The sequence below is a fragment of the Struthio camelus genome, chromosome Z (genome assembly GCF_040807025.1).
Source record: "Struthio camelus isolate bStrCam1 chromosome Z, bStrCam1.hap1, whole genome shotgun sequence".
NCBI classification, from domain to species: domain Eukaryota; kingdom Metazoa; phylum Chordata; class Aves; order Struthioniformes; family Struthionidae; genus Struthio; species Struthio camelus.
This window is the reverse complement of record NC_090982.1, coordinates 64,796,368-64,822,581: the sequence shown is the minus strand read 5'-3', so window position 1 is coordinate 64,822,581 and position 26,214 is coordinate 64,796,368. Positions and strand designations below refer to the sequence as shown.

The following is a 26,214-nucleotide window of genomic DNA, read 5'->3' as shown; positions in this document are numbered from 1 at the left end:
TCAAACAGAGGAACTAGCTTGGGCCATCTTGAAATGAAAAGAAATCTGCAGTTATTGTCCTGCAAGGAGCCAGAGCTGAGTGAGGATGTCTAAGCTGAGTGAGGATGTCTAGATTTAAAAAGAGAGAGCTGAACATTTTTTCACTTCCTTTTTAAAAATTGGTAAATCCTATCTTGAACTAGAAACGCAGAGTCAACGGTCATGCTTAAAATTCAACTAGTGTTAATGGAAAACTGTTTCTGAGACAAAAATTTACTATTCTTGGAACCAAGAAACATTATAAATTACTGTTAAGAACAAAGGACAGCTTTGACAGAGACAAAATTACAGTGGGGGGAGACTTTTAATGGTCATGTGGGACACTAACACTCTGGGCAGCTGATGTAACTGAGTTATTTCCATACTGAACCCCTTGATAATGTCTTCTGTGAGTTTGAAGAAAACAAGGGTGGTGAACTTGGAAGTAGTCAAATAAAAAGCATAACCTCCCTTTGCCTCACTTACAAAATATTTTGAATGGATTAATGTAATGGCTTGATATATTAATCTTACAACGAGGTCAGGATTAGCTCATCAAAAGCTCTTGCACCCTTTTCGCAGATAGATCAAAGCAATCCTGTATTATACTACTCCCCCTGACTATTTATTTATTTATTTTTTCCTCTTCGCCGTATTCCCAGATTGGAATGCAAGATCTGCTGTTGTCTCCTAACTTTGTTTCTGCAAAAATATAGTAACACTTAAGAAGAGAAGCCTCTATATTCATCCCTCAAAGTACTACTGCTGTCAGTGGTTATGATAAGAAGGCAAATTGTGTGCCATGGCCGATTTCCTCCTGCTGCCGTCCTGTTATTACTGCAGTGTATTAAGACCTAGCACACGTTATCAGAAAGCCTTCAAATGCTCACGGCCTATGAAGGATGGGTAGAGCAACAGTGAGGAAAAAAGAGTATTAATCTTACTACATTTAAGCTGTCCCCTGCTGAAGAGTGCACTACTGAAATTTTTCTTAATAAGTTTGTTTTTCAGAGTATGTTGTTGACAGCTGAAAACTGTCTAGGACAAGACATCCAAATATTTGAGAATCTTGCAGCTGTTGCTGGAAAATGGAGCAAACTTCTGCTATGGTTCCGAGATCTACCTGAATCGGCAACGTTAGCTACATCCCTAGCAACTTATGAATGTGCCAGCTTTTTATTGGTTCTTGAAAATTGAACCCAGCAACAAGACATAAGTTAACTGCATCTTTTCTTCTCCCTATTATAGGGGAGGAAATTTAATATTTTGAGTTTTCTGTAATTTACTGGTAATACATAGAAGAAACTAGATGAAGTTGGTGTTTTATAAGTCACCACAGTTATGTAAACCTTTTTATTTAAACTTTGTTGTAGGCGACAGTCTTTACCTCACTAACTGGAAACATAGTTTAAATAACAGAATTAATATGTTCTATTCAGTCAGCAGTTTTTACTGGGTATTTACGGCTTGCCATGTTTATTAAACTTGTCCAGATTGAAATGTCCTACAGATGTGTAGGACCAGAGAGAGAATCAAACTCTGGATTTGTAGTAGTAATAACAGCTGAAATAATAAAAGAGCACCTTTTCTTGTAAAACCATATTATTGATAGTAAAATGCACAGAGCTTGACATGTGAACTGATTTATGATTGCTGTTATTAAATCAGGTGTATATAGATCTTACTGCATCATCATAGCAATCTGGCACAGGCTTGCACAGATCTCTTAAACCCAAGATGAGGCTTATTTTGTTTTCAGACCACAGTTTTGAGACACAAATGGCCTCAAGGGCAAGAGTCTGGTCCTTAAGTCTGCTTTGTGTGATTGCTGTGGAATCAAACAGCCGAACCTAAAACCGACTGAACTGGCCAGAGGATTCCACATAGGGCAAGAGCAAAAGGGCATAATGTCATCCTCTGGTGCAGAGCTGCTCCCTGAGAACCATACAGAGTGGTGGTGAGGGATTTATTTTATTTTATTTTTTTTATTTTTAAAATTTTTGGTTTTTATTTTTAAAATTTTTGGGTTTTATTTTTTTAGGGTCTTATCTGATAGGTACCTGACTTGAAGATCTTGAAACTGCCAAATTCTACCGTCAGCTGTCCACAGGCTTGTGTGGATGCTGTACAGCAGAACTAGGGCACCTGGCATTTTGAGGTCTGGCTTATTGAGCCTTTCTGAAAAGAAACTGTGCTGCACAAGAACGGCAAGGTAATTATAGGTCACTTGCAAGGTAGCTGAGCCCTAAGAGTTCCAAGCCTGAGGAGCGGAGTGATTTGTGGTATGGTATTGTGCAGAGCTGCTCTTTTTTCTGCAGCTGTGAGTAGAACAGCTGAGAGCAATTGAGTACAAATTGGGCCTCTAACTTGTGAATGATATGGATGTTTTTATGCACCTAGTAAATAAATGATTTTTCCCACCTAAGCTTTAACCTAGCCTCCTGTAGAGTGTTTCTGCTGCTTCCACCTACTCTGTATAGACCCTGCTATGGAGCTCTGCTGTACTATTGTAAAGTGAGTGTAGTACTGGTGAGTCTTGCCTGGAGTAAAAAAGCTTTCACTGACACAGCTGATAATCTGATAAATTTGTTTAGGCTGCACAAAAATCTCTGGGGCAGATGAGGCCTAAGTGACATGAAAAATCACTTAAGAGCTGTGAAAATTAAGCCTGATGTGAGACAGAAAAGAAAACTTCAGTTTACCAGGAATTATTTTGTGCTGGCGAGGCTTAAGCTGGAGAAGCATGGGAGAAGGGACCTGGCCTGTTAACAACAATCCTGTGGAATATTGGAAAAATGAGGAGATAGCTATTGTCCGGAAAGGATGTGTGTTTCATTCCTCTGTTTAAATATGTGCTGTCATGGTGTTTTAAAATCCAGGTTCATAAAAATGTTATTTGCCTGTGTAAATTGCACACTGAAGGTTTTCTTTTTTACATCTTTACTTGCGAGTAGTCACAGTGAATCCTTTTTTAAGGAAACTTAGCAATAATTGAAAGTAGTGCTTCAGGGATGACGCTGGTGAGAATGGGCCAAGAGATTAATGTGACTAAGAGTCTACAAAAGGCAGTGTCTGTCATCCGCTATGCTGTTTTAGTGATAAACTAAGTCATCAAGCCCTCTGATTTTGCTAAAGAACACCTAAACCATAAGAAACATGTAGAGTACATGTTAATTTAGAGTCTTGTTAAATTAGATGCAAAACCAAGTATGATTCTTGCTCATACATTTTGGCAGTTTTCCCATGATTATTGTCCATTACAGTGTGACTGTGCCTAGAATTACAAGTAAAGTTTTATGCTAGAAATGGAACACAATGGCATTATAAATACTTAAAGAAAAATCATACAAAGGGAAGTACATGGGTTCTAAATTGCAGTTATGTTTTGTTCTTAATGCATGTGACATTTTCAGCTTAGTAGAGTTGCGCAGCTTCATAATGCAATATTGTATGCAGGTGTAACAGTTCCTTTGTATGTAAGCACATGTTATGCTAAAAGATGTTGTTTTAAATTGCAAATTCCGAACAGTTGCTGGAACTTTGTAGGAAGTGCCAGAATTTGTTACTGAGGCCTCTAATTCTGCTCTCTTGTGCCTGTGCCTTATGATCTCTAATTACATTGTTTCACACTATTTTTTCCTGCCTTATTCAGTGAACAGGATGGGTGGTGCTCAGGAATTGAGTAGCTACTTGATATTTTAATCCTTATCATTCAGTGAGCAGCCCCTGCCTTATTTACTGCACACCATTTAAAAGTTTCCAAAGAATATATAATTATTCATTCCCTTACGGTCTTTTCTAAAGTGACTGACTGAACTATTTTTAATCTATTCAATTGTATTTTCTCGTGCATTGTCTGGTCAATGGCTATAAATTAATTTTGTGTGCTATGTGAAATTAACACGCATGAACAGATATGCTTACATGCATGTATTTACTTTTTAAAGAGAATTTTGGCATCATTCCCTTTGATAGGTTTTAGAATGGAAGCGGGTTATCTTTTACATGCTTTAAAACAATCTTTCATAGGAATATTGAAGGTAAACATAAAATAATGCAAATGAGAGACTAAAGACATTCATCCACCAACTTGAACCATTCGCTTAAAAATATCTGCCTTTGTTGGTCAGACAAGTTGTCCCTTTGTTTAAAGGCCTGCTGTACTTCATGCTGAGTGCAATTAAGAAAAAGGCTTGACAAATGTAGCATTTAGAAAAGAAGTTTATATGAGAAATGGAAAGAGGCGAAGGAAGGGAACTAAAAACATAAGAGGACAGACATGAGAAATGTGTGTGGGGGGGAAGGAAATGATGGCAGTAAGCACAAGTTGAAATACAAGAAATTGCACTGAAATATAAGAGAGTGATTGAGCACTGGATAAGGTTGTCCAGAGAGGCTGTGGAGTCTCCATCCTTGCAAATATTCAAAACCTGACTGAATGTGGTCCTGAGCAACCTGCTCTAATTGACCCTGCTTGAGCAGGGGCGTTGGACTAGATGATCTCCAGAGGTCCCTTACAACCTCAACCATTTTATGATTCTGTAATTTATTCTATACCAGATGAATCCACTTACAGGTGTATATATCATGCTTATTTTTGATGAGCAGACCTTCATGAATCTTGTGGTTTTATCCCCAGTTCTCATTTAGCTAACGGGTTATCTGACATTCCCTTAAACAGTAGTTTAACTCTTCTCCTCAGCAAAATGTTGGAAATGTTTGTGTAAGGCAGTTCTATTGTTACACTGGTACTCTGCAGAAGATTGTAATGAATTATTATAATGCATTACAGTTGATGACACTGTTGTTCTTTTATCCAAAAAAGATGAAGTCCATTTAGTAGTGAAGAATCCTTGGTGATGATGGTGACCTGTTTAGGGCTTGATCCTCTTGTTAGCATCTTTTGCAAACAACGGGTACTGGAAAGAACTTGGCGTTTATTTATCGCTAACTCTTGCTAATTTTACTACTTCTCCCAGTGCATCGTGGTTCTGAGAAAGGTAAATATACTGTAATATACTGTAATATCCTTCTATAGCTTGAAATACTGCTAACATTAGTATTTCAATTTAGAATAGAAGAGAACGTGTGAAAGACTGTATATAAAATCTGTATGATCTTTTATTACATTCTAAATATACCTACTTCTGTCTGTCTGCTACTGCTGGGACTGGAGGATTACAGTACTTGTTTAAAAAAGGTTACTTCCAAGTAAAGTAAGTTTTATTCCTAATGTAATGTAACTTACTCTTTTTCTTTTGCAGAAGGAGTTGAGCCTTCCAAGAAGAGGAAGTTTGTAAGTATCTTAAGTTTCTTCTGTTGTGTTCACAATACATTGTGTGGTTCTGACACCTTATGAGTAGGCTCCTCTTCTTTACAGGAGCGTTAGAAAAAAGATTAATGTAGCAGTTGATTTGCCTTAAGATGCATACAAAAGTTAAAATTGTTTTTTAATGCATTTCCAAGATTTAATGACAAAAAATATTTTTCATGCTGAAGCTTTTATTTTGTATTGAAGATTTTTAATGTTATGATCAAGGAAGAAATTTTGTTTTCTCATTACTGATACAAATGAAACTTGAAATGTAAGTAAAAATTTTTGCTCATAAAAATCTGTGGTCAGATCTGTGGATGAAACAGCAATAACAAAAAAGATGAATTTTGTTAAATGTGTAAAGTTTTATAGTTAGTATTTTGATTAGTGGAAATAAGAGTTGTATGTGTATTAGTAAAGGTTGTATGTGTATTGTTGCCTGCATTGTTCTTTAGTTTGAGTAATACAAATTCAAGATACCATGATTAGTTGTGCTTTGTATCGATTTCTGTACGTTGGCTTTATTTCTCTAGCACTTTTGAGCTGTTTGGTTTTTAGAGCTTATGTGTTTGTCGGTTTTATTTCTTCTTCTGTGTTAGTAATTTATTGAGAAGGTATTAGGATATGAATTTAGCAAAATGTCTAAGAAGTAAGCTCTGTTTGCTTCTTTACAAAAATATGTTGTGACTATACTGTTATCACTGTTTTTAAATAAACTTATATTAACAACATGTTGTGGGGGGAGGGGAAAGCCCAAACCCTTGTACCAAAGGCCAGTAGCTATTTGGTTTTATGTATTTGTTTTCAACTTGAACTGAAAAGTTTGTGGTGATAGTAAAGATGGTATAAGAATAACAAACTCTAATTGCTGGGGTGGTGCAGAGAAGCGTGGTACATCCACTTTAAATGCTCTGTTCATGGATTTAAATGACTTAAGGGAAATCTGCAGCCTGTAGGGCATGTGCTGAATTGCCCAAGACTTTATTGTTTCAAGTTCTGACAGAGGAAAAATCATATACTAAATAGCAAGCAGTAATGTTATGTGATGAAAAGGCAGTAAATTATCAAATATTTGATATTGCAAGGATATATTGTGAGAAGAACAGTTAAAGAAAATGATTTTTAGTGCCTTTGTATCAACCTAAAACTGTTGTGCAGACAAAAGCCCGCTTCTGTTGAATTAATGGTTTCAGCCATAGCAGAAAATGGCTCTAGAGGCCCTTTTATCTATAGACAAGACCTTGCTTACTCTTGTTACGTGGTTTGACGTTGAATGTTATTAGATAACTATTTTTCTCAAAGTTTTGGAAAACACCTGTGAAGTAATTGCCTCAGTTCCATTCCTATACGTATTTTTATAGCCTGGGATGTAAGTGCAGATTCTGTAATGTTGCTGAGATTTTAGTAAAGTATAATAAAGAAATAACCCCTTGTCAGCATAATCGTATCTCGCTTTTAAAGTGGTTAGGATTCTGCAGATGGTATTTTAAAATTATCTTTATTACTACTATCTTAATCAACAGGATTCACAATGCCGAGGTTAGCAAGGGCTGTAGCACCACAGGTTGTGTGTGGGCCATGTTGGCTGCTGCATTTTCATGTTGTTTGCATGTTTACAAGAAGACTGAATTTCAAAGTGTGAAGGGTCTTAAGGATTTTCATTGGCCTAAATGTCTAGATATTCTGAGTAGCTGCCAGCATATCACTTTACCCTCTGGGGCTTTAGAGCCCATGGCCTGCAGAGGGTGCAGCTTTAAGCAGCACAGTGAAGGAGAGCCAGCTCAGGGGTGAGCAAATACAGAAACTTGGAAAATTAAGTTTGGGTTGATGAGTTACTGTGTGGTTTGTGGTTTTTTTTTTTTTTTTTTTTTTATGGGGGGGTGGGGTGGGTGGGTCTACTGATTCCAGCTCTAGCTGGGGCTCTGGTATAACATGGTAATATGGAAGGAAAGATGTTGGGGAGAAAGTATAGTGAGTAGCAGATCAGTTGACAAGGAAAGGTATTTGACTGATATGGAGTGTCACCTTTTCCTTACCTGTTCAGCTGGCCAGCCAGAGCTCTTTGACTTCTTTAGCCATGTTCTTGGCCTGATGCCAAAAGTGGTACTTGGGTTTTCCTTACTAAATTGATCAGATATGCAGTGAAAGAGGGTAATTCTGGCATATTGCTAGCTAAATGCTAAGCAGTGGAGCCTGCCTATGTGGTAGCTATTATTCAGAGTTCATTAGCAGCGGCCTCCATTGCATCCTGTATTCGTTCCAACATGTTGTGTGACATGCTGGCCAGTTGGCAGTGCTTGTTTACTTGTTGAACCTCATCTGCCAGGGTATCCTGATTGTGTGATTGAGAATGTGTGTTCTTTCCATGTGTGGAGTTCTTCCACCTTGCAGTTGACCTTTTCAGCTAGCTGTATGACTGCCAATCTGCAAGCCCAGTTGGCTTCAGTTAAAAAACATGCCCCGTATTTTCACTGAGCTATTTGTGTTACCATTGCTCAGCCCGATATAGAGGTTCCTCTGATAGTCAGCCACTTCCCTGCTATTTGTCACACAAGATTCAGATTATGTAAGGGACCGGGCGGTACGAAACTCTGTTGCTTGGTTTTGAAATAAGACTGAAAATTAAGAGCATAGTGGTGCCAGAAGTCAAGAAAGAACCTAGAGAGGCTGGAGAAGGAGGTGTGGGGCCTATAACGTCTTAGGTGAATTTTGGAGGAGATTGAGGACAAAGGAAAGTGAAGAAGAGAGAGAGAGTGTGAGTGTGTTTGAGGGAGATGTGGAGATGTTAAGCTATTTTTGTTATTTTGCTATAGTTTATGGTTGTGGGGACCTCATTTTGGATCTCGCGATACAAGTTCGCCTTTCTGTGGGCATCGTACAATTAAACCCAATTCAAACTTTACAAATTGTTATATAGCAACTCCCGAAGAAAGAATTGGAGACAAAAATGCATTTACAGGTTAAACCTAACTTGAGCATAGCTGGTATAAACTGAAATCAGTGGTTCTAGTTCAGAAAGAAACAGTCTTTTTTTGTCCTCAGTGTTCCCTGGTTGTGATGGCACCAGTGCTTATGTGGACACAGGCACAATTGATCCAGGTTACAGCTAGCGTCAGGTGGGTTCTTGAATGTGTTTGACTGTGCAGCTGCACAAACGCCTTGCAGGCAATTGGGTATGGTGGCGTGGAGGCAGAATGCGTGGCAGGGGACTGGCTCTTGGGCTGTCCTTAGCAGGAGACCTAACTTTATTCAAGCTTAACCTGGAGTGTAAACCTGTGTGGCTGCAGTTATCCCATTCTGCAGTTCCTAATCTGGAAGTTAAATGCATGTTCTCTACTGCAATATAAACTTAAATGTGTATTTCTACACACTACCACTACAGGGATGGCATATTTATGTATTACTGTGATGACTTTCTTTTTCTTTTTTTCCCACCGCTTTCTACATTTGAGGCAGGCATTTAGATGTGGGCTTGACATTAGGGCAGGTCCAGAAATAAAGGTTTCATTTGGAACGGTTAAGTGTTGCTAACGTGTTTTCCATTTGTTTATGAAGCATGCAAGTACTCTGATGAACCAGGCAAAAAACACCCATCCTTTATACATGCAGAGTGTAGCTAGCTAGAGTGAGTAGCTAGAGAAAATCTCTGTTCATAATGTATGTTGAACAAGTGAGTTTCCGTCAACGAATTTAAGGCGTCCTCTTCCATTTCCTTTCCTCACCCATGAAGTACAGCAGAATGAGAGCTACAAAGAGACATAGCATGAGCGCACAGGTTGTGTTACAAAAGCTACTTTCCCTCAGTTTTAGTTAAATGCATTCTGGTTTAAAATATCCTTCTAAAAATGAATTAACAGTGGACTTGCACGAAGTGGGCAGCAATCTTCAGAAACATTTCTAACTAAATAGAAGTAAGTGGGCAGGCAGAAGGGGTTCCTCCTTTCTTTAGAGCTTCAGTGGTCAAAGCACCTACCACAGAAGTAGAATACCAGACTTTTCCAGAGTAAACCAGTTTTTTCCTTTTTCTTTTGTTTATCAGAGAGATTTCAGTCTATTTCAGAGCTAGATAATTTTTGTGTATTTATTTTTGCTGCATCTGTCCTTCTCCTGAAGGCTCTGAAACTAATTTCAGTAATTATGAAATGTGAACTCTTGTTCACTTGCAGCAATTATATAATCTACTTGCACCTGTGGAAATGTCAAAGTTGGTCACAGAATGATCATAAAACTCATTTATGCATTACAGTGAAGCAGCTGATATCCTTGGATAACAGCAAAATAAGAGTGTGACTAGCCAAGAATTCAAGAGAAATGCTAGCTAAAGCCATGACTTGCTTAAGGGCTTAATATAACAAGTTTCAAAGAAATTAATAAATATTTTGTAAATGAAGTTTTTAATCAATGACAAATATGAACTCTCAGTTAATTCAGTTAATGTCAGGAAAAAAGTGGGAATGAGAACCTGAATGGAATGAAAACGAGCCAACCATGCTTACAAAAAAAAAAAAAAAAAGAGAACACCAGTGTTTTGAGGCCAGTGTCTCGCACATGGACAAAACTGGGATTGATTGAAAGAGTTTGTGCATATGTTTATGTATATGGGTGGCCTGTAATAAGGAAAAGTGTTTAGATTTTGATGCCAAAGCAACCCTCAAAAGTGAAATAAATTGATGGTACAATCTTAGCTCTCTCTCAACAGCTGCTTCTGAGTTTTCTGTCCCTGATTGCATTGGTTTCTTTGTGATTTGAGGGACAGAACTGTCAAAGACCATCAAAGCAATTATTTGGGAGACTGTGAAGAATTGAAGAGTAATATCACAACTCCCCCCACCCTGCACCCCAAAACATATAAGAAGGATAGCTACTTCCTTTGAGTTATGGATGACTTGGGACGTGTGTGTGTATATCCATATATATGTAAACATATATAGTGTTGGCTTATGCATCTTCTGTTAGCAGATATGGCTTCTGCAAATTAGTGTATGCTGACAGAGTACTCCATCCGATGGGCACTTAAGGAATTTGATGTGCCTAAACAAGGGACGTGGGGCAAGGCTACCCCTCTGGACATCCTTGTTGCTTGTCTCCAGTGTGTTGGCTTTTTGGCAGGAAGTGGGTTAGGCAAGAAGGCTTGTGAGCCAGGACTGCCAGGAGCTAGCCTGTTTTATCTCTGGTACCGGTTAGCTTGTGTGGTGCAGTCTGTACAGTGGGCGCAACTTATGCTTGGCTGTAAATGCAGGTATTCATAAAGTTACAGTCTTCAGTTTCCATTGCAGAAGTGCAAGATGCTTTGATTGTTGTAAGTACAATTTATGTTATAAGAATTCAGAAGATCTGTGTAGGTATAACGTGCGTGTATACTCACAACAGTGCTTGTGTACTATTACAGTCACTTAACCCTCTGCATGTACTTTGTCTTTCTTTATTGTCCGTTAAGCTAGATGAAAAGCAACTCACCAAGCCCTCCCTTTTTTGATGTACCTTCCGGATACCATTGAGTATGTTCATTTTAGAGTGAAAAAGCCAGAGCAATGGTAAATAATCAGGGAAATGACTGTTCTTTCCCATGACTTGTCAAAGCTCCTTATTATAAGACACAATATAACCTTAAAAATTGCTCTGGAATGCTTGACAGTGCTGTTCAGTTTTTTGTTTAGACCAAAAACCACTGTAATGGATCCTTCAAGAAGGCTGACCAGACTACAAATAGTATTCCACACCCCAGAGATTGAGTGGTTATGTCTCCATTTCCTTGTTCATGAAAGCCAGCTAGCCGTTGAGCACTTATCTTCAGCTCTCCATAGCCCACGTGTAATTCTTAAGAAGTATATGCTTTAGAGTTAAGTGTTATTAGCGCTTTCTCTATGCGTTTCTCTGTTAAAGTTTTCAGTTACCTGTTTTTCTCCCTGGCGGTGGTATACTGTACTCAGGATACTGTACAGTATGCAGTAACCACATTTCTTTTCCATCTTTCTGACAAACTAAATTGTTTCAAGTTCTTCACTTGCAGGATTTTTCTAGTGCTATCATAATTCAAGAGGTTTTTTTTCCCCTAGAATCTAATTTTTTGATGTTTTGGTGATGCTACGGGCAGAGGGTAAAAATCCTCTCTCCCTCTTGTTACTACTCTACTGCACTGTTTAGATAGCTCTGTATTACTGTTCCCATTAATGTCTTTTGTCACAGCAACACACTGGGAGTAAATTGAGAGATTTGTCTTTTAAGCATCTCTAAGTTATTTTTCATAACAGCAGCTTCCTAAGTGCAGTTGCCCACTCTAGGTCTCTAGATGCTTAATGTTGCATTTGGCATTAAAATGGAATCTCATATGAATGAGTACAGCTTACCAAGAGATCTGGATTGTTTGGTGTGTGGCAACCTTGTTCTCCTCAGTGTTTATCATTTTTCTGATGTTTCACCTTTGAGCTTTCAGCAGTGACTTTTTCATATAATTTCCAGATCACTGATGAAAATGCCGCATAGCATCAGGCATACTATAAAATTTTAAGAACCCCTGGAAGAATCATCTTTGTACAAAGAAATTTCCTTCACTGACAGCTGGTCTTTGAGTTCTGTTAATGAGCTTGCAGTCCACTTAATGTATGTTTTATTACTGACATATTGAGATTCTGATGAAATTTGAGCAACTAATTCAAATACTTCACAATATCTACGTGTCTGGCCAGGGTCACTGGCGTGCAGCACAGAGGACAAGGGTCACTGGCTGTTGAATCCTCATCATATCTCTTGGGTTCCTTGTAATTCACAGTGCATAACAGTAACAGGTTTTTTTGATGCGTTTTTTTGTGTGCTTCAGGAACCAACAGTTATTGCAGCATGATCCTTTTCTCCTCTGAATCTTGCTTACTTCAGCCTCCATAAATTTTAGGCAGATCTGCTGCGCATTGTCTGTTTCCTCGGTTTAGGCTGCGTGGGGCTAGCAGGAAGAGGAATGGCACGTGCAGCGTGCCGGAGCCTTGTTGCCAGCTTCCTGTTGTCAGGGTAGGCTTGTCTTCTGCTGACCAGTCCTTTGTGTTGTGGAGAGCACAGCAGGCGGGCTCTTTCCTGCTGGTGTGCTGCTGTCACTTGTGTTCTTGGTGATCAGTGTAGCCTATTCTGTTAACCCTTGTTCAGCTGTTTCCTTTGGCGCTTTCACATGCGTTCCTATCCATACTTCATTCGTGCTAATCTTAATATTGTTACAGATCTGTGTGTTGTCTTTTGACTCATGTTTTACTCTTAAAAGTATGAATTTTCCGCAGTGAAGTCCCTTCTTTACCATTTCTCACATCATGTGTTAGAGATGGGAATAATCTGTTTTAGTATGATTCATCACGCCCCTTCCAATGAAAAGTGTATACACTACTTCAGGGTATTTTGAAGTTTTGTGAGACCTAGTTACTGGTAAATTCACACTCGCCTGTCTGTGTGTGCGCACGCATACAGTCTTTACACATACATACAGAAAACTGATGAAATACCTTCAGTAATTTTAGAATTAAGTGTCTGCTATATATGCATCAGCTATAATACTAGTCTTTTAATGACCTTTCCTAAACTAAAACTATTTCTTTTAGAAGTTACTTTCTTCAGTTTTGTGTGTTAAAGGTTCAAGAATCCAAGATCCAGAGTTAAGTTACACAAATTTGTGAAGGGAGCAGGTTTTCATGTCCCCTGAGCAGATGTAGGAAGTATGATGCAAATAATGCTGTTACGATAGGTTATATGACCTGACAGACAAATTGGACTGGGAAACCTTTAAGAAAAAGATGGGTCTGTCTGTCCTAGGTTCCAACAGTGGAGCTGTTTGTGAAAATTCTTACATTTAATCAGAAAGAAGAGCTTTCAATAGAGTTGACAAGAAAATCATCTTTTTTCTTTTGCCTACTGGTTGCCAGTGATACGTTTATTTAAGTAAACTCTGAATGGGAATCTCTATATTTATAGAAGTTCAGCAGTGAAGTGAAATAAAATGATTTGTATTCAATTATACTTCATGCAAACTGAACAACTGTATCAGGCTGCCCAGGGAGTAGCGTAATCACCATGCTAAGCTTTCAAACAGCACCTACCAAACTGAAAGTGTGGTTTGGTTATCTAACAACTAATCACAGTTATCCCCATGGAAGTCCTGTCAACAAGTGTTCTCTTCCCCCTAGTGCCTTCATCCGGTTTGCTTTTGTTTCCATTTTGAAATGGGTTTAGTGCTGTTGAAAGCTGCCAGGTTGACAGCAGTGGGAGCAAAGATTTACTACCCATAGAATGATTCCCCTATTGGCAGGATCACTGCAAACTTTCTGCAGTTTCCATGCTATCAACGTGATTTGATGAAATGACTTTTTCATAGCTCTACCTAAGTGGCTGTCAATGGTATCAGTTCTTCAAGTAGGTAGCAATAGAAACATGCCTTTGAAGAATTTACTGAAGAGAATTCATACATAGTGGCTAAGCTGCTTGGTACGTTAAACAACAGCCAGGTAGTGATTACTGGGTATTTGAAAACTATGCTTTGTTGCATTAGTAGGCCACCTATTCATACAGCATTGTCCATCATACTCTTTACCCATACAGATGATTAAAGGCCCAGGACGTCACCAAATTTATTGCAATAATTTCATGGTTACCTGAGGGATTGATGTCCAGAAAATGAAGCATTCAGCATTTGAAGTTTCATAACTGTGTAATACTTGATATTTATCCAGTGTTCTGCGGGTGCTGTAGTGTTTTCTGAGTATTGTAGCTTATCACGCCCATTCTTGACTGCATCCCAACAGAGCTCTGGGTGCGCTGTGCCCTATCAGAATTGTTTTCAACTGCTTAGGCAAGTACAGGACAGTATCAAGAATGAAAAATAATGTTAAATGTTTCTTTATCAGATTTGTGACCAGATTAAGCCACAGGGGGAAAGTAAAATAAAATCAGCCTCTGGGATCAGGTCATGGTCCTGAAGGAACATCTCGGGAATTTCAGAGTGGGGAAATCGCGTAATTCTTGAAGGGAGTAAAGAAAGTTAAATCTAGATGCCTCTCTGCTTTGCCTAAATCCAAAAATATTTTTTTAAGTTAAAATATTTTATATGGGACTTCAAATATTCATGCATACATGCATATAATTATTTCATAGTGCATTAGGTTCAACCTAGACATTTGATGTAGATTAAGAAGGGCCAGATCTCATGGCTAACCGATTGCTAGTGATCTAAAAGCAGGTGATGAGGTATAAAATAAATGAATCTGTACAAATAAATTGCAGGACAAAAGATCTCATCACTTTACTACTAGAACTTGAAAAGTTAACTTGACAAAATCAGACAGGAAAGAGCAACTGAACGGAAGTCAGACAAATTGGCCAACATACTATTCTTGCTCTTCCCATGTGACAGTTCTCTCCCCGAGCAGCCTTTTCATTTTGCTGCCTTTTTTTCCTAGCCTGCTCTACTTCTGATTCTGCTCTTGTACTCTGCATTACCAATTGAACCAGCAGTTTGCCATGTCTGCAGTGTTTCTGTGTGCATAGAAACAATAAAACATGTAAGAGCAGAGGGAAGGTGTTAGGGAAACTTCATGGTGGAAAGGTAAGTGCTGAGGCAAGTCAGTAATAATCTCTGAGCAGCAGATTGGGGTTTAGGGATGGCTTGGTTTGTGAATGCATTAATTATTACACTGCTTGGTTTCTGACTTTGTGGCAAATATGATAGGCCCAGGTGAATACAATAAAAATATTTCAGAAAAATACTCGTTTTAAAATTTTTTAAATTAGCATTGGCTGTCCTCTTGTTTGCTCTGGGAACAAAAGCTGCTTTGCGAGCGCGTGAGCAAAATTTTACTTCTCTTCAACATTTGCTCTAGTAATGTTAAACTTGTATGGCATACACCAAAAGAGCAAATGACCATATAACCACCTATTTCATTCTGCTGCCTGAGAAAATACTCGCCAATGAGAAAACTGGGTGAAGACCAGCATGTGGGTAATCACCACTAGTCAGTACCGCTTGAATTTCAAATAGCAAATCTTAGGAAAATCTGACATACTGAAACTGTATATTGTTCGCTGTTTGTTTTTTCCCAGTGGCATTAATTTTGATCTGTCCTGTTTCCTTTAGTTAAGGAAAATTTTGTCACAAAGGATTACATTGCCCTTCTGAATTGCATGATCAAGTCTACCCTATGCTATATTGATTAATTGATATATTTATTTATTTTTGGCACTGATCCCACAAAGGTTTGAATAATCTTTTAATCTATAGAGAGAACTTTCTGAGGCTGTGCTGTTTCTGGTTTGCACACATTTAGCCTCTCTAGGATTTGGGTCATGGTAGATTTCCGGAGAGATTTTATGATTGAATCTGTGCTCTGCTTAAAGAATTATAATAATACATTTTTTGTTGCTGTTTTTTGTAGAGGTTAAAGGGGAGGTATAGCCTATGAAGAAATGCTTGGTTTTGTCTTTAGGAAAGCAGCACTCAGGTTTCTGCACAATATATCTGTTTATTTGGTTGCGATAAAATCACCTGCCTTCTAAATAATTGCTCTCAGGTAGACGATGCAATTTCTGAATAGCAAGGGCTCTACCTGCATTCCATCTTTTGGCACATTACAGATTTTTTTTTTTCCCCTTGAAATTGTCAGTATTATTACCCTTCCGTTATATAAAGTATAGATTGACTTTCCAGAGATGTTGGGATCATGAAATGCCGATGAGCCACGTCTGTTTCCTCATATAGGAGAAGGGAATTATTTTTTCCTTTCTTCTTCTCTAGGAATGCAAATGTGAACACTTTTATTACTGTCACTATTCTAAACCAGTACTGTTGCTTATTGTCAGGGGCGCTCATGTATTTGTATCTATTATCTGCACCTTCTTGTTATTCAGCTGGACTATCACATCATTTGGGAAACTCCTGTTAATGCAGAATGCTTCAGTTTCTTCAGAGGAACATATCATATCAAACCTGCTGCCTTCCCACAGAACTCCAAGTCAAGGTCTGGATCCTAGTTGCTGTACAGCTTGGGATCAAAGTACTGAAATGAGCACCTGAAGTAGTAGTTGCTATGTGGTTTCTAATACTTGCCTTTTGGGTTGGAGCAGTAGTGTGCTTCTGAAGAGAATTCACTTGTACTGTACATTTGGCTTGCAGAGCAGTTCTGTTACCTTCAAACTGGAGATTTATTTTGGATGAAGCCAAACTGAAAGATCTTCTCTAGGCTGTAAATCTGATGTACTCCATCCCAAAAGGGGAAGAAGGATCCAAACAATGAGTGTATACAGAGCGCATGTGTACCAGGAGAATGCTCTTGAGCCACTGAGTTCATGCAGCATCCTCAAGTCTGTCTGTCTCTTCCTGTCTTTTTGGTTTTTGTTTTTTTTTGTTTTGGAGTGTTTCGCATTCTATGGCCATCTCTGCTTGTTGGGCCCCTTTCTGAACCTTTTACCTCTTCATGATAGTCTCCCTTTCCCCTTTTCTTTTTATAACTCTCCTGCAACGCTTTACCCTCCTAAAACTGCCGGCATAGTGCCTTCTGGGGCCCAGATGGATGCTGCCTGGTATGAGAGGGCTGGCAATGACATAAAATTTCAGAAGATGAAAGCTTCCTTCTGGAGGTCCAGGAACTAGATCTTGGAGGAGCAGCAAATCAGGCATGTCCATCCTGGCAGAGCTTTTTAACAGAGTGGGAGACGCTACCAATCCTGGCACATCTTCCTCTGAAGCCTCTACCCTGTATTCCTGGGCAGCAATAGGTGAGCCAGCTGCAGGAAGAAGTGTAGGAGGAGGAGGATGGTTTGATCTTGAGGAGAGAGATGTCTGAGGTGCACAAACACACTTTTAAGATCTAAAGCAGCTGGGATGTGGTGTGGCAGCAGGAGGCGCAACTGGTGATTGCTAGGACCTCTCCTGTCACAGTGGCTCTTTCTTGTTCATTAGTCATTTGTGGACATACTGTATGAGGCTTGCGGCAATGGCTGTTTTGGCCTCTGCCACCACCTCTGTCTCTGAATGGAGTCGATGGCTCATGAGGTTGAAGGTTACAGAAACTCTGAATAGGGTGCTTCAGCCAAAAGCCTGGGCAGTTGGATGATTTTTATGTAGGGCTGAAAAGGAAAGGGGGCAGGATGGAGCTCTTCTCTTGCGGGGTTGGAGAAAGCAAAGTTTTTTTGGCAGAAGGATACCTTTCTATTCGGCAGGGCCTAATCAGCTGACTCTGCCTCCTCAATCTGTAATAAGCCTTGGTTCCCTGAGCTGTGGCAGCAGCTAGCACAGGCATTGGCATGCTTTCCTGTTGTTGTGTGCCCTCTTCCTCTGCTGTCCCCTAACAGCGGGGAGTGAACAGATCATTTGCGTCCTTTCATCCTTTCTCCAAAATACTGTGGTGCTTCTGCTTGTCAGTCACGTTTTTCCCTAGCAAGTTAGTCAAGCTTAGACCTGTGAGGTTTACTGAGGTCTGTTGTGGCAGTTCTCACAGGAGTGTGAAAAGGTCAAAAGGAACGCTAGGAATAAGTGAATACGTAACAGAGCCATGCTTGCCTGAAAGGGATGGCAGATCAAATGCCACGGGGGAGCAAGTGTAGGGGCTAAAAGGCTGACACAGGTTTTGGGAGTCAGTTGCTTTGTATTCATTGCGTGTTGGTTGCCACAGTGCAAAAGGCAGTGTAATTGCGAAAAATCACATTTTCTCCTGTCCTGATTGGTTCGCTTTATGAATGCATGCCCCTAGGCAACGAAGGCAAACATAGCATCCAAGACATATGCTATCCCAGGTGCCCCAGACATGTGCAGATGACTGAACATGCAACTGCCAAAGAAACTAGTTCTTGCTATTGTAGCCTGAATGGAAAAGCTCATCTGTACCTTTGTAAAGGTTGTGCAGGGCGTGTAGGCATTGGGACTGCTTTTTCCCTTTATTATGTGATGCTATTTTGCAGTCAGCTGACCAGACACACGTTCCACTTCAACACAGCATGTAGTGTAGGTGCGATTAAACCAGGCACGTGCTTCATCCATGCATGGGATACAGCCTTGTGACCCAGGAGCACAGGGGTGCACATGCTGGGAACTGTCTTGCTTCTGATGGGAAAGAAGGTGCCAGTGTCCCCTTTGAGTCTGAATTTGGAGTTAATGACCTATGAAGCTTTCCCAAGGCACTTTAAGTCTGCTCTGGTAATCCAGAAAAGCCTTTAAGCCATCCGAATGGTAGTTCTTTGCAGTGTATGTAGTTATAACCACTCTGGGATGGGCACTGGGTTGGAACGTAGGATCCCACACACAGTTTCCCAAACCTATGGGGACCAAAGGCCCTGGACGTATTGTTGATGTCTCCCACAACTATCCAGAGGTAGAGTGAGTGGAGAATTGCTTTGAGGACCTCAAGATCTATGGTTTGCCTGTCCATTCCAAGCTGTTCAAGCCACTGTTAGGAAAGAGAGGGTTACGGATCTCTACTGGGTAGAAGTCACTCACTGGGATGCAAACGTCGGCTCCTGAAAGCTCATCGGATGATGAATTCATGGCACCAGCTTATGGCAGCGGGCTTTGAGTATTACCCTCTGTATCTAGAAGTTTTTTGCCCAGTGCTGGTCACGTCAAGGACTGCAGTCCCATCAGTCCAAGTTTGAATCCCAGGCATGGTACCTCTGATTAGCCAAGACAAAATAGTTTAAGCAAGAAAAAAATTCTTCGATCTGCTGAGTCTCTCCTATTACACTGTGCTGTTTGCTAATGTAGGTATATACTTAGAACTACAAAAAAATCATAGAAATCTACAGTAAAGCTGATTGCTTGCACTTGCAGGAGGTGGAATTTTCCTAGGGGCTGGTGAGTACTGAGAACCTACAGCAAAAATGATGTCAGTAAAATTGATACTGCTTGGTTTGCCAGAGTTTTGTGGTAGCTTTTACTATAGTAGTTATTAGTTAAGTATATTTGTAGCTAGTGCAAAACTAGCTAGTTCGAAAAAAGATAGTTCAATTAACCAGTCAAAGATGAGCTAGACAGAAGGAGGTTGCTTAGGTCTTCTGTGTTGTTTTGAGAATGTAATCTTAATTTTTTTTTCTCCCTACATCTTTGCTTTATACTTTGCTGGAATAGGAGGCTCCACAGCCCTTACTCAAAGTCATGGCCAAGTCTTATGTGGAGACAAGGCAACATATCTAACTGGTTTGGTTTCCAAACTGGCCCATACTCTACAGCCCTTACCTCATGAATGAGCCTAAAAGTGGAGTTGTAACTAATGACCAGTTTTATATAGCTGAGATGTTATTTTCGCAAGTAGGCAGTAGTCTGAAAGCAAAGATCAAAGGAAGTTCAGCCAACAAGAACCTGGAGCTCATTGGTGAAGGAGGCAACTCTCTGAGAAGGTTCCAGCCAACAAAAGCTGTGAAAGTTTGCCTGCTAGATTTGGTTCGTAAGATGACTCAAAATGGAAGGTCTGAGTGGAGAACTGGGATCCAAGGGGAAGGCCTAAGGTAAAACACTACCTAACTATACAGTCACAGACTTTACTCAGCTGTTTGTTTTGAATGATGTTCAGGGGTTGTTTGGCTTATTTATGCTGATGTAATGCTGAAGAAATGTAAAATGAGCAGAGCATTCATCTGCTAGGAAGCAGCTGCTCAGGGCTGTGAGGATAGTCACAAGCCCTAAAAATCTATCCTTGGTCACTCCTGTCGGTCATACTGTGCTATTATGTACCTATCTCACACCTGAAATTGTTGCAGGGCCATCTGCCTTTTCTTTCAGTTGCAGTAGTAGTAAAGTGGTGGGGAGCTGGGGACTCAGCTTTGCCTCTGGTTTATCTGATGGGGGGTTGACTGCATTGTCTTCCACAGCAATGCTTGTAGTGCTGATGCTTCTCTAGACCAGCAGAGCAGGTCTCCTCTGTGAGCTAGTCTATGCTGACTGCAGACTGAGGAAGGCGACACCATGTTGTCTAAGCTTGAATGCGGGTCTTGGTTTCTCTTCACCACTAGGAAGGCTTACTCTCCTCCCTGCCATCTCCTCCTCCAAAAAAGAGAGTGAAATGGCAGCTTCAATTCAGCTGTAGTTGCACGGCTCTGACAGTCCTGTAGCTGTCTCCATGCTGAAACTATGACAATTTTTAGTCGTCTTCCTATTTTAGTTTGAGATATGAAGGGAACCATTAGACCAGCTGATAAAGTTTAAAAAAAAAAAAAAAAGTATTTTCTTAAAAAAAAGTATTTAAAAAAAAAAAAAGTACTGTGATGTGAGTTTTTTTTCTTGTGATTGCATTTTTTTTCTAAATAGGAATGAACTAATTATACTAACAAACTTAATTTTTGTGCGTGTGTGTTCTGTGATCATCCCACTCTCTTAGTAAGACTTGAGCTTTTAACTGTTGCTAAATCTGCTGACTTGCTCTAGTGAGGTTAAGTACCTTTTACAAGAAAATACTAGCCATGAGAACAGGATTTCCTCATTGGAGCTAAACTGCAGCGAACTAATCTAATTTGCGTTAACGTGGTACCTTTTTGTCAGATCTATTGAACAGTGTAAGAGTGTCAAGGAAATCTTCAAATCTGTCTACATGAGCTGGTGCTGCTTAAATGTGCAGTGGGATGTTGACCTTTTCAAAGAGATAGCTCTTGGCATTTTTTATGACTGACTTTGGTACAGTATATATATGCCTTTAGGTCAACAAAATGCCCGTAGAAATGAGACACATTTGTAATCATAACAATGACAGCAGGAAATACTGTATGTTGTAATTTGAAGTTAGTGCTGTTAAAATCTGTTTAATGACTTAGACCTGTAAGTGTATTTGGAATGAATAAAGCAGATCATAAAAATGTGCACTGCACTTTTTTGTTCTTTTATTATATATAAATGTTTGATGCAGAAGACTTTGAAATGCTTGTGCGAGACAACCTTCTGTTTGAAGATTCTGCTGAGCGCCCTCCTCCAATGACCCTTTCCCCAGACCTGCTTCCAGTGAATATTTACAAAATTCAGGATTCCTGAATATCCTTCAACTATTTTAAAACCTAACTTGAAAGTAGATTTCTGTCTGTTCTGATGTGGTATCACAGATGCCGAACATGGTGATGGTTTTGGAAAGATAAGTATTTTGTTCAGTAGATGATGGATTCATTTTCTGTGAGTCACTGAATAGGCCTTCTGTTATAACACAAAATTCACTTATGGTTGCCCTCTATTAAAGATTCTGTCTTAGTAGCATTGAGACCCTGCCCAAGATTGTTTTTATAGACTGTTGGCCTGCTTTGCAGATACTTCTCTTCTGAATTCTGCTAGGAGTGCTATTCATGCCATGATCTCTTGACTTCCAGCTCTCTGCTATATGATTTTGTGCTTTACCTTTATGGGGTTAAGAGTCTAAGCTTTTTGATGAAAATTGATTTTTATATATATATATATATATAAAATATATATATATATATATATATATGCCTACTTTCCTGAGCGAATATGTTCTCTTGTAACAGGCAATATTATTCATTTGTGTTTTTCTTTAATGACAGAATTCCCTATGGAAATATATAGAGAGCTTTTTTGTAAGCATAAGACAGACTTTAAAAAAAATCAAAAAACTTTTCTATCCTTTTAGTGAGAGACTGATGCTGTGTTTATGCCACTGCTGCTGTCTGTTCAGAGCTCTTGCCTATCCCTACTTGTTTGCCTAGTGACTACTGAGAGAGAACTAAGATGTGTGTGTTATAAATTTGGCAGGCATACACGTGGTAAGTTTATAAAACTGTGGGCTTATATGTATTTGTATGCATAGCAGAGCCTTAATAAGGCATCAGGTATCTATTAACCAGCCAAAACAGAGTATAGTAGTCTTCTGGATGCATGTCAGTTGTTAATGAAAAGGTGTAAGGTGCTGGGAGAAGAGCTGTGTGCTGAAATCTGGAATTCTAAATTGTCCTTATTGTTACTTTTACTTTTAAAGAAGATACTCAGATACCTTGTGGTCTTACAAAACTCTTCAGCAGAAGAGGTTTTATGTTGTCAGTGTATCTTTTTTTTTTTTTTTTTTTGATGAAAGAATAAATACAGGAAAGTTAAATGGCATCAGTTAGCGCTGAAATATAGCTTAAACACAGACCAGATAAACAAATGCTCGTTAGGAACCTGGACATAGCTTATCACGGGGTTAAAAAGGCCTTTGAATTTAAACAACAGTAACCATTTAGCCCTACGTGATGCAGAACTCTTCAAGAATTAGAGCTATTTTTGCCTATAGCTTTTTTAAACACTATTTCTTTCGTATTGAAAGGCGGTGCAGATTGAGACCATAATTATTAAAGCTTGAGTTCTCAAACTTTTTGCAATTTCAGTATTAGCCTGATGTCTCTTAACAAGAGACTTTAGTCAAGAGCTATTTTTATTGCTTTCTAAATTCAGGTTGGGAGAAATCTCTCTTTTATTTTTGTTTTTTATTCTCCTAGTAATAAATGTGAAATGTGGTGGGAGGTTGCCTAAATTTGAAGTAACTACTCTCGGCATTTTTCAGAAGAAAAAATGTTGACAAAATGAGTGCTGTTGAATTGGTTGAACTTTTGATATTGTATAGAATATTATTTTGGGGCTTTCAGAGGCAGGTGCAAAATGGTGCTGTCTAATATAAGGAGATGAGGAGACTTTTTGTGGGAATGTAAGTAAGGCCACATACATGTATTACGCTTTATGGTGCCTCTTGCTGTTTTTTTTTTTTTGCTGTCTTTAATAATAATAAAAATCCAAATGATACTTGGACAAAGAGGAGAGAGCTGCTGTCTTTCACTCTTCAACCAGACACCTTAAATACACCTAACTGCCTTCTGAGTGCTTTATGTTCCAGGACCACCCAGCATCAGCCTCACTTCAATTTACAGTGATCTGCTCCTCTGTATGAGGAGGCTGTTCTGGCTGCAGGGAAAATTTAAGAAATAACTGCTGAAACTCACTGTAGAGGAGTGGGTGAGGGTGAGATTGCAGGGAGATTTTTGCCAGATCTTGGCTGCTGCATGTTACTGATTCTTTTTCTCTGCTTGGTTTAACCTTGGAGTGTTTTAACATCAGTGTTTTCAGGTATGGTGTTCAATATGACAACCAGTTGCTGGCTTAACTTCCCAGAGGTCTGTATATCAGGTTTTAATGTTAGTGGTTAATTAACATTGCTAATAGACATGTTCTTTTGACCTATTCCTTTGATGGGGAACCATATAATACCATAGCTCTATCAGCAGAGCATGCAACTCATTTATAAATGTTTTTAAAAATACATTTGAATTTAATAGAGGACTTTTTAAAAGCTATAATTTAAAAACAAACCCCTCGCAGAATAGTAAGAGGTACGAACTACAAGTAGGCTCTGGCAAAATGTTTAGTAAGATCACATGGGCATTTACCTTGTTGTACTCCAGTGCCTCATTAATAAAATACATTATTGTAAATTGCTTACCAGTGTCAGATTTTTATGGGCATGCCCCTCTACATTTCAGTAGATCCATGATGCTGAAACTCTGCAAAGAGTTTAAGGCTGGAAGGGCTCATGCACTCTGGCTTTCTGTATGTCATGGGCTACCACGCAGGCTCCCCTGCCCTGCGAGGTTTGAATGCTCTGAGTGTTGAGAAGTCTTGCTCTAAGCTATTGTATATTGCAGGCAGAGACCCAAGGAACGGCCAGGTTCTGCGCAGTGGCAGGGGCTTCAGTTGGACGTGCTGGGCTGAGCCTGTTGCGCAAACTGAGGTCCCGAGTACAGAGCGCTGTGAACACCCTCTTCCATCATCCTCACCCTCTTCCCCTCCCTTCCCCAGAGGCCTAAATAGACAAAAGACAGCCCCCCCACCCCCCTGCCAATACCTCATATAATCTGACCAAGTTGGAAAATTCCTTGCCATTGCAAATTGGGCAATTATTTTGAGCCTGAGCATATGAGCAAGACATACCAGACAGGGATCTAAGAACAAGGATTCGTTACACCATCTGGTATTGCTGCCTTAGTTGTGGCCAATCTCAAATGCTTCTGAAGAAAGTAGGCGGCAAATGACAAAACAAGCAAGAGTAAACCTGACCAGTTACACATCAATAGGAAAAATATTTCTTGACCCTTTCTGGCAGCTAGCTGAAGCATGAGATTTGCTTTATAGGCATTGTGTTGATACAAAGCTGCAAGTAAAGTCAGTCTGTTGACTTCAGTCAGAGGGAGGTGACAAACTGATAGATTCATATATCAAAATCCTTCTTTGACTGTGTGCACACTGTATTGGAAAGAATGCAAAAAATAGGTTGGGCTTGGGTCTTTCCAGTTCTTCAGTGCTATGTTTTGCATGCTGCTTACGACACCAAGAAACAGTATTGTACTCTATTGCTTCTACGTCACTCCTGCTGAAACGTGTTTTGAAACCAAATGAAACAGCTATTGAGATCCTGGATGTCTTTGAGTTGTAACTTTGCATTGCACCTTTTAGAGAATTCTGCAGTGTCTCAGGTTTGAATGTTGAGTTCGATGTTAGAATCGCTTGCTTTTTTTCCTGCATATCTGAGAGAATTTCACAAAGCTAGGGAAAGGGAAAGAAGGCAGGCACTTGAACAAGGAAGGGTACCAGAAGCTGATCCGTTGAGAGCGCTGCCATGGCATTGTGGTGAACCGTTTATTTAACGGTATATCCTGAGATATTAGATTTTCCCATTGATGTGAGAGGACAGAATATAGTATCACATGTGGGAGACGGTGCTGCTTTAAAAAAAAAAAAAGGGGGGGGGGAAGCATTGTTAATATACCAGATGCTTTTTCATCTTTGCAAGTTGTGCAGTATGACTCTAAACTGAGGAAAAAATTGTCCCTGAGTAACACTTCTCAGTTACAAATGTGTCACTGCCATGCAGCAACCTGAATACCCATTCTCTGAGCATATGCAGCTGATTTTTGTAGATGAGTATTGCTAATAGTTGTCATTTGAAATGGGTGCGTTTCACTTAGAGATTGTTTTATTGGGAGTGCTATTCAAGTTCAGAACTGCAAATCACAAGCTATCATCTGATAGCCCACTAGAAAGATTCACAGTAGTACTGGTAGTGCCTTGAATAAATGACCAAGGGGGTGGAATTGAGTGCACTCTTGAAAACTGGGAAATAAAAATTTCAACTGTTTAAGTATAAGAAAACAGTAACTTGACTTGCACAGAAAATGTGGACAAAAGCATTTGTTTCTGTCACTGTAACTTTTTGAAGCAGTTCTTGGGCCAGTGATATGTTTGCCTGACTGAATCACTTGTGAAATTACTGGATGCAGTAATTGCAGTGAGAAGGTTGTGGTAAACAAAGAATTAATTCCATCTCTTTAAGGTATACTTTTTTTTTTTTTCCGAAGAGGAAGAAAGGCCCAGAGGCCAAGTAGGTAATTAAGAATGGCAGGATAATGACAATGGCAACACGATTTTCTTGTTCAGAACCATGTTTTATCAATTTTTCAGTGTAACCATTGCAAAAATAAGTCAATAATAAAATACACTTAATAGTCATTCTGAAGTTGTTTTATCCATGCCAAAAATTGAAATCTATTAAAAAGCATTAATAAATTCAGGCCTTTTCACTGCTTTATGTCTCCAAAGCATAGCACGTAGCTAAATGTTACAGCATCCCCATAAGATAAGTATGTGCTGTCCTTTACTTCCAGATTGAGAATCTGACTGATGGAAAATCAGGGATGAATCCCAGCACACTTTAAACCGGTATCACAGCTTTTGTGTTCTTTAGTCCTGTAGTTACTGGATTATGACTGTATTTAAAGTAAATAATTGTTATCATAAATTCAAAATAGAATTCTAGTTTGAGGGGGAGAAAGGAGCTCTATATGTCTACATTAAGAATTGCTAAACGGACTGAGTTTGCTAGACATGAGTGAATAGCTGAACTGGTATGCTA

The 26,214-nt window shown here is 39.3% G+C and overlaps 1 protein-coding gene across 5 annotated transcripts in view; it reads left to right on the top strand.

The window, feature by feature from the left end:
- LOC138064432 (microtubule-associated serine/threonine-protein kinase 4-like) overlaps positions 1-26,214 on the top strand; it is a 300,511-nt gene that overhangs the window by 137,030 nt on the left and 137,267 nt on the right. For all 5 annotated transcript variants that reach the window (XM_068926979.1, XM_068926978.1, XM_068926977.1 and 2 more), the window contains one exon: positions 5,283-5,314. In XM_068926979.1, coding sequence (XP_068783080.1) covers positions 5,283-5,314 — 32 coding nt within the window. The remainder of the gene's footprint in view (positions 1-5,282; positions 5,315-26,214) is intronic.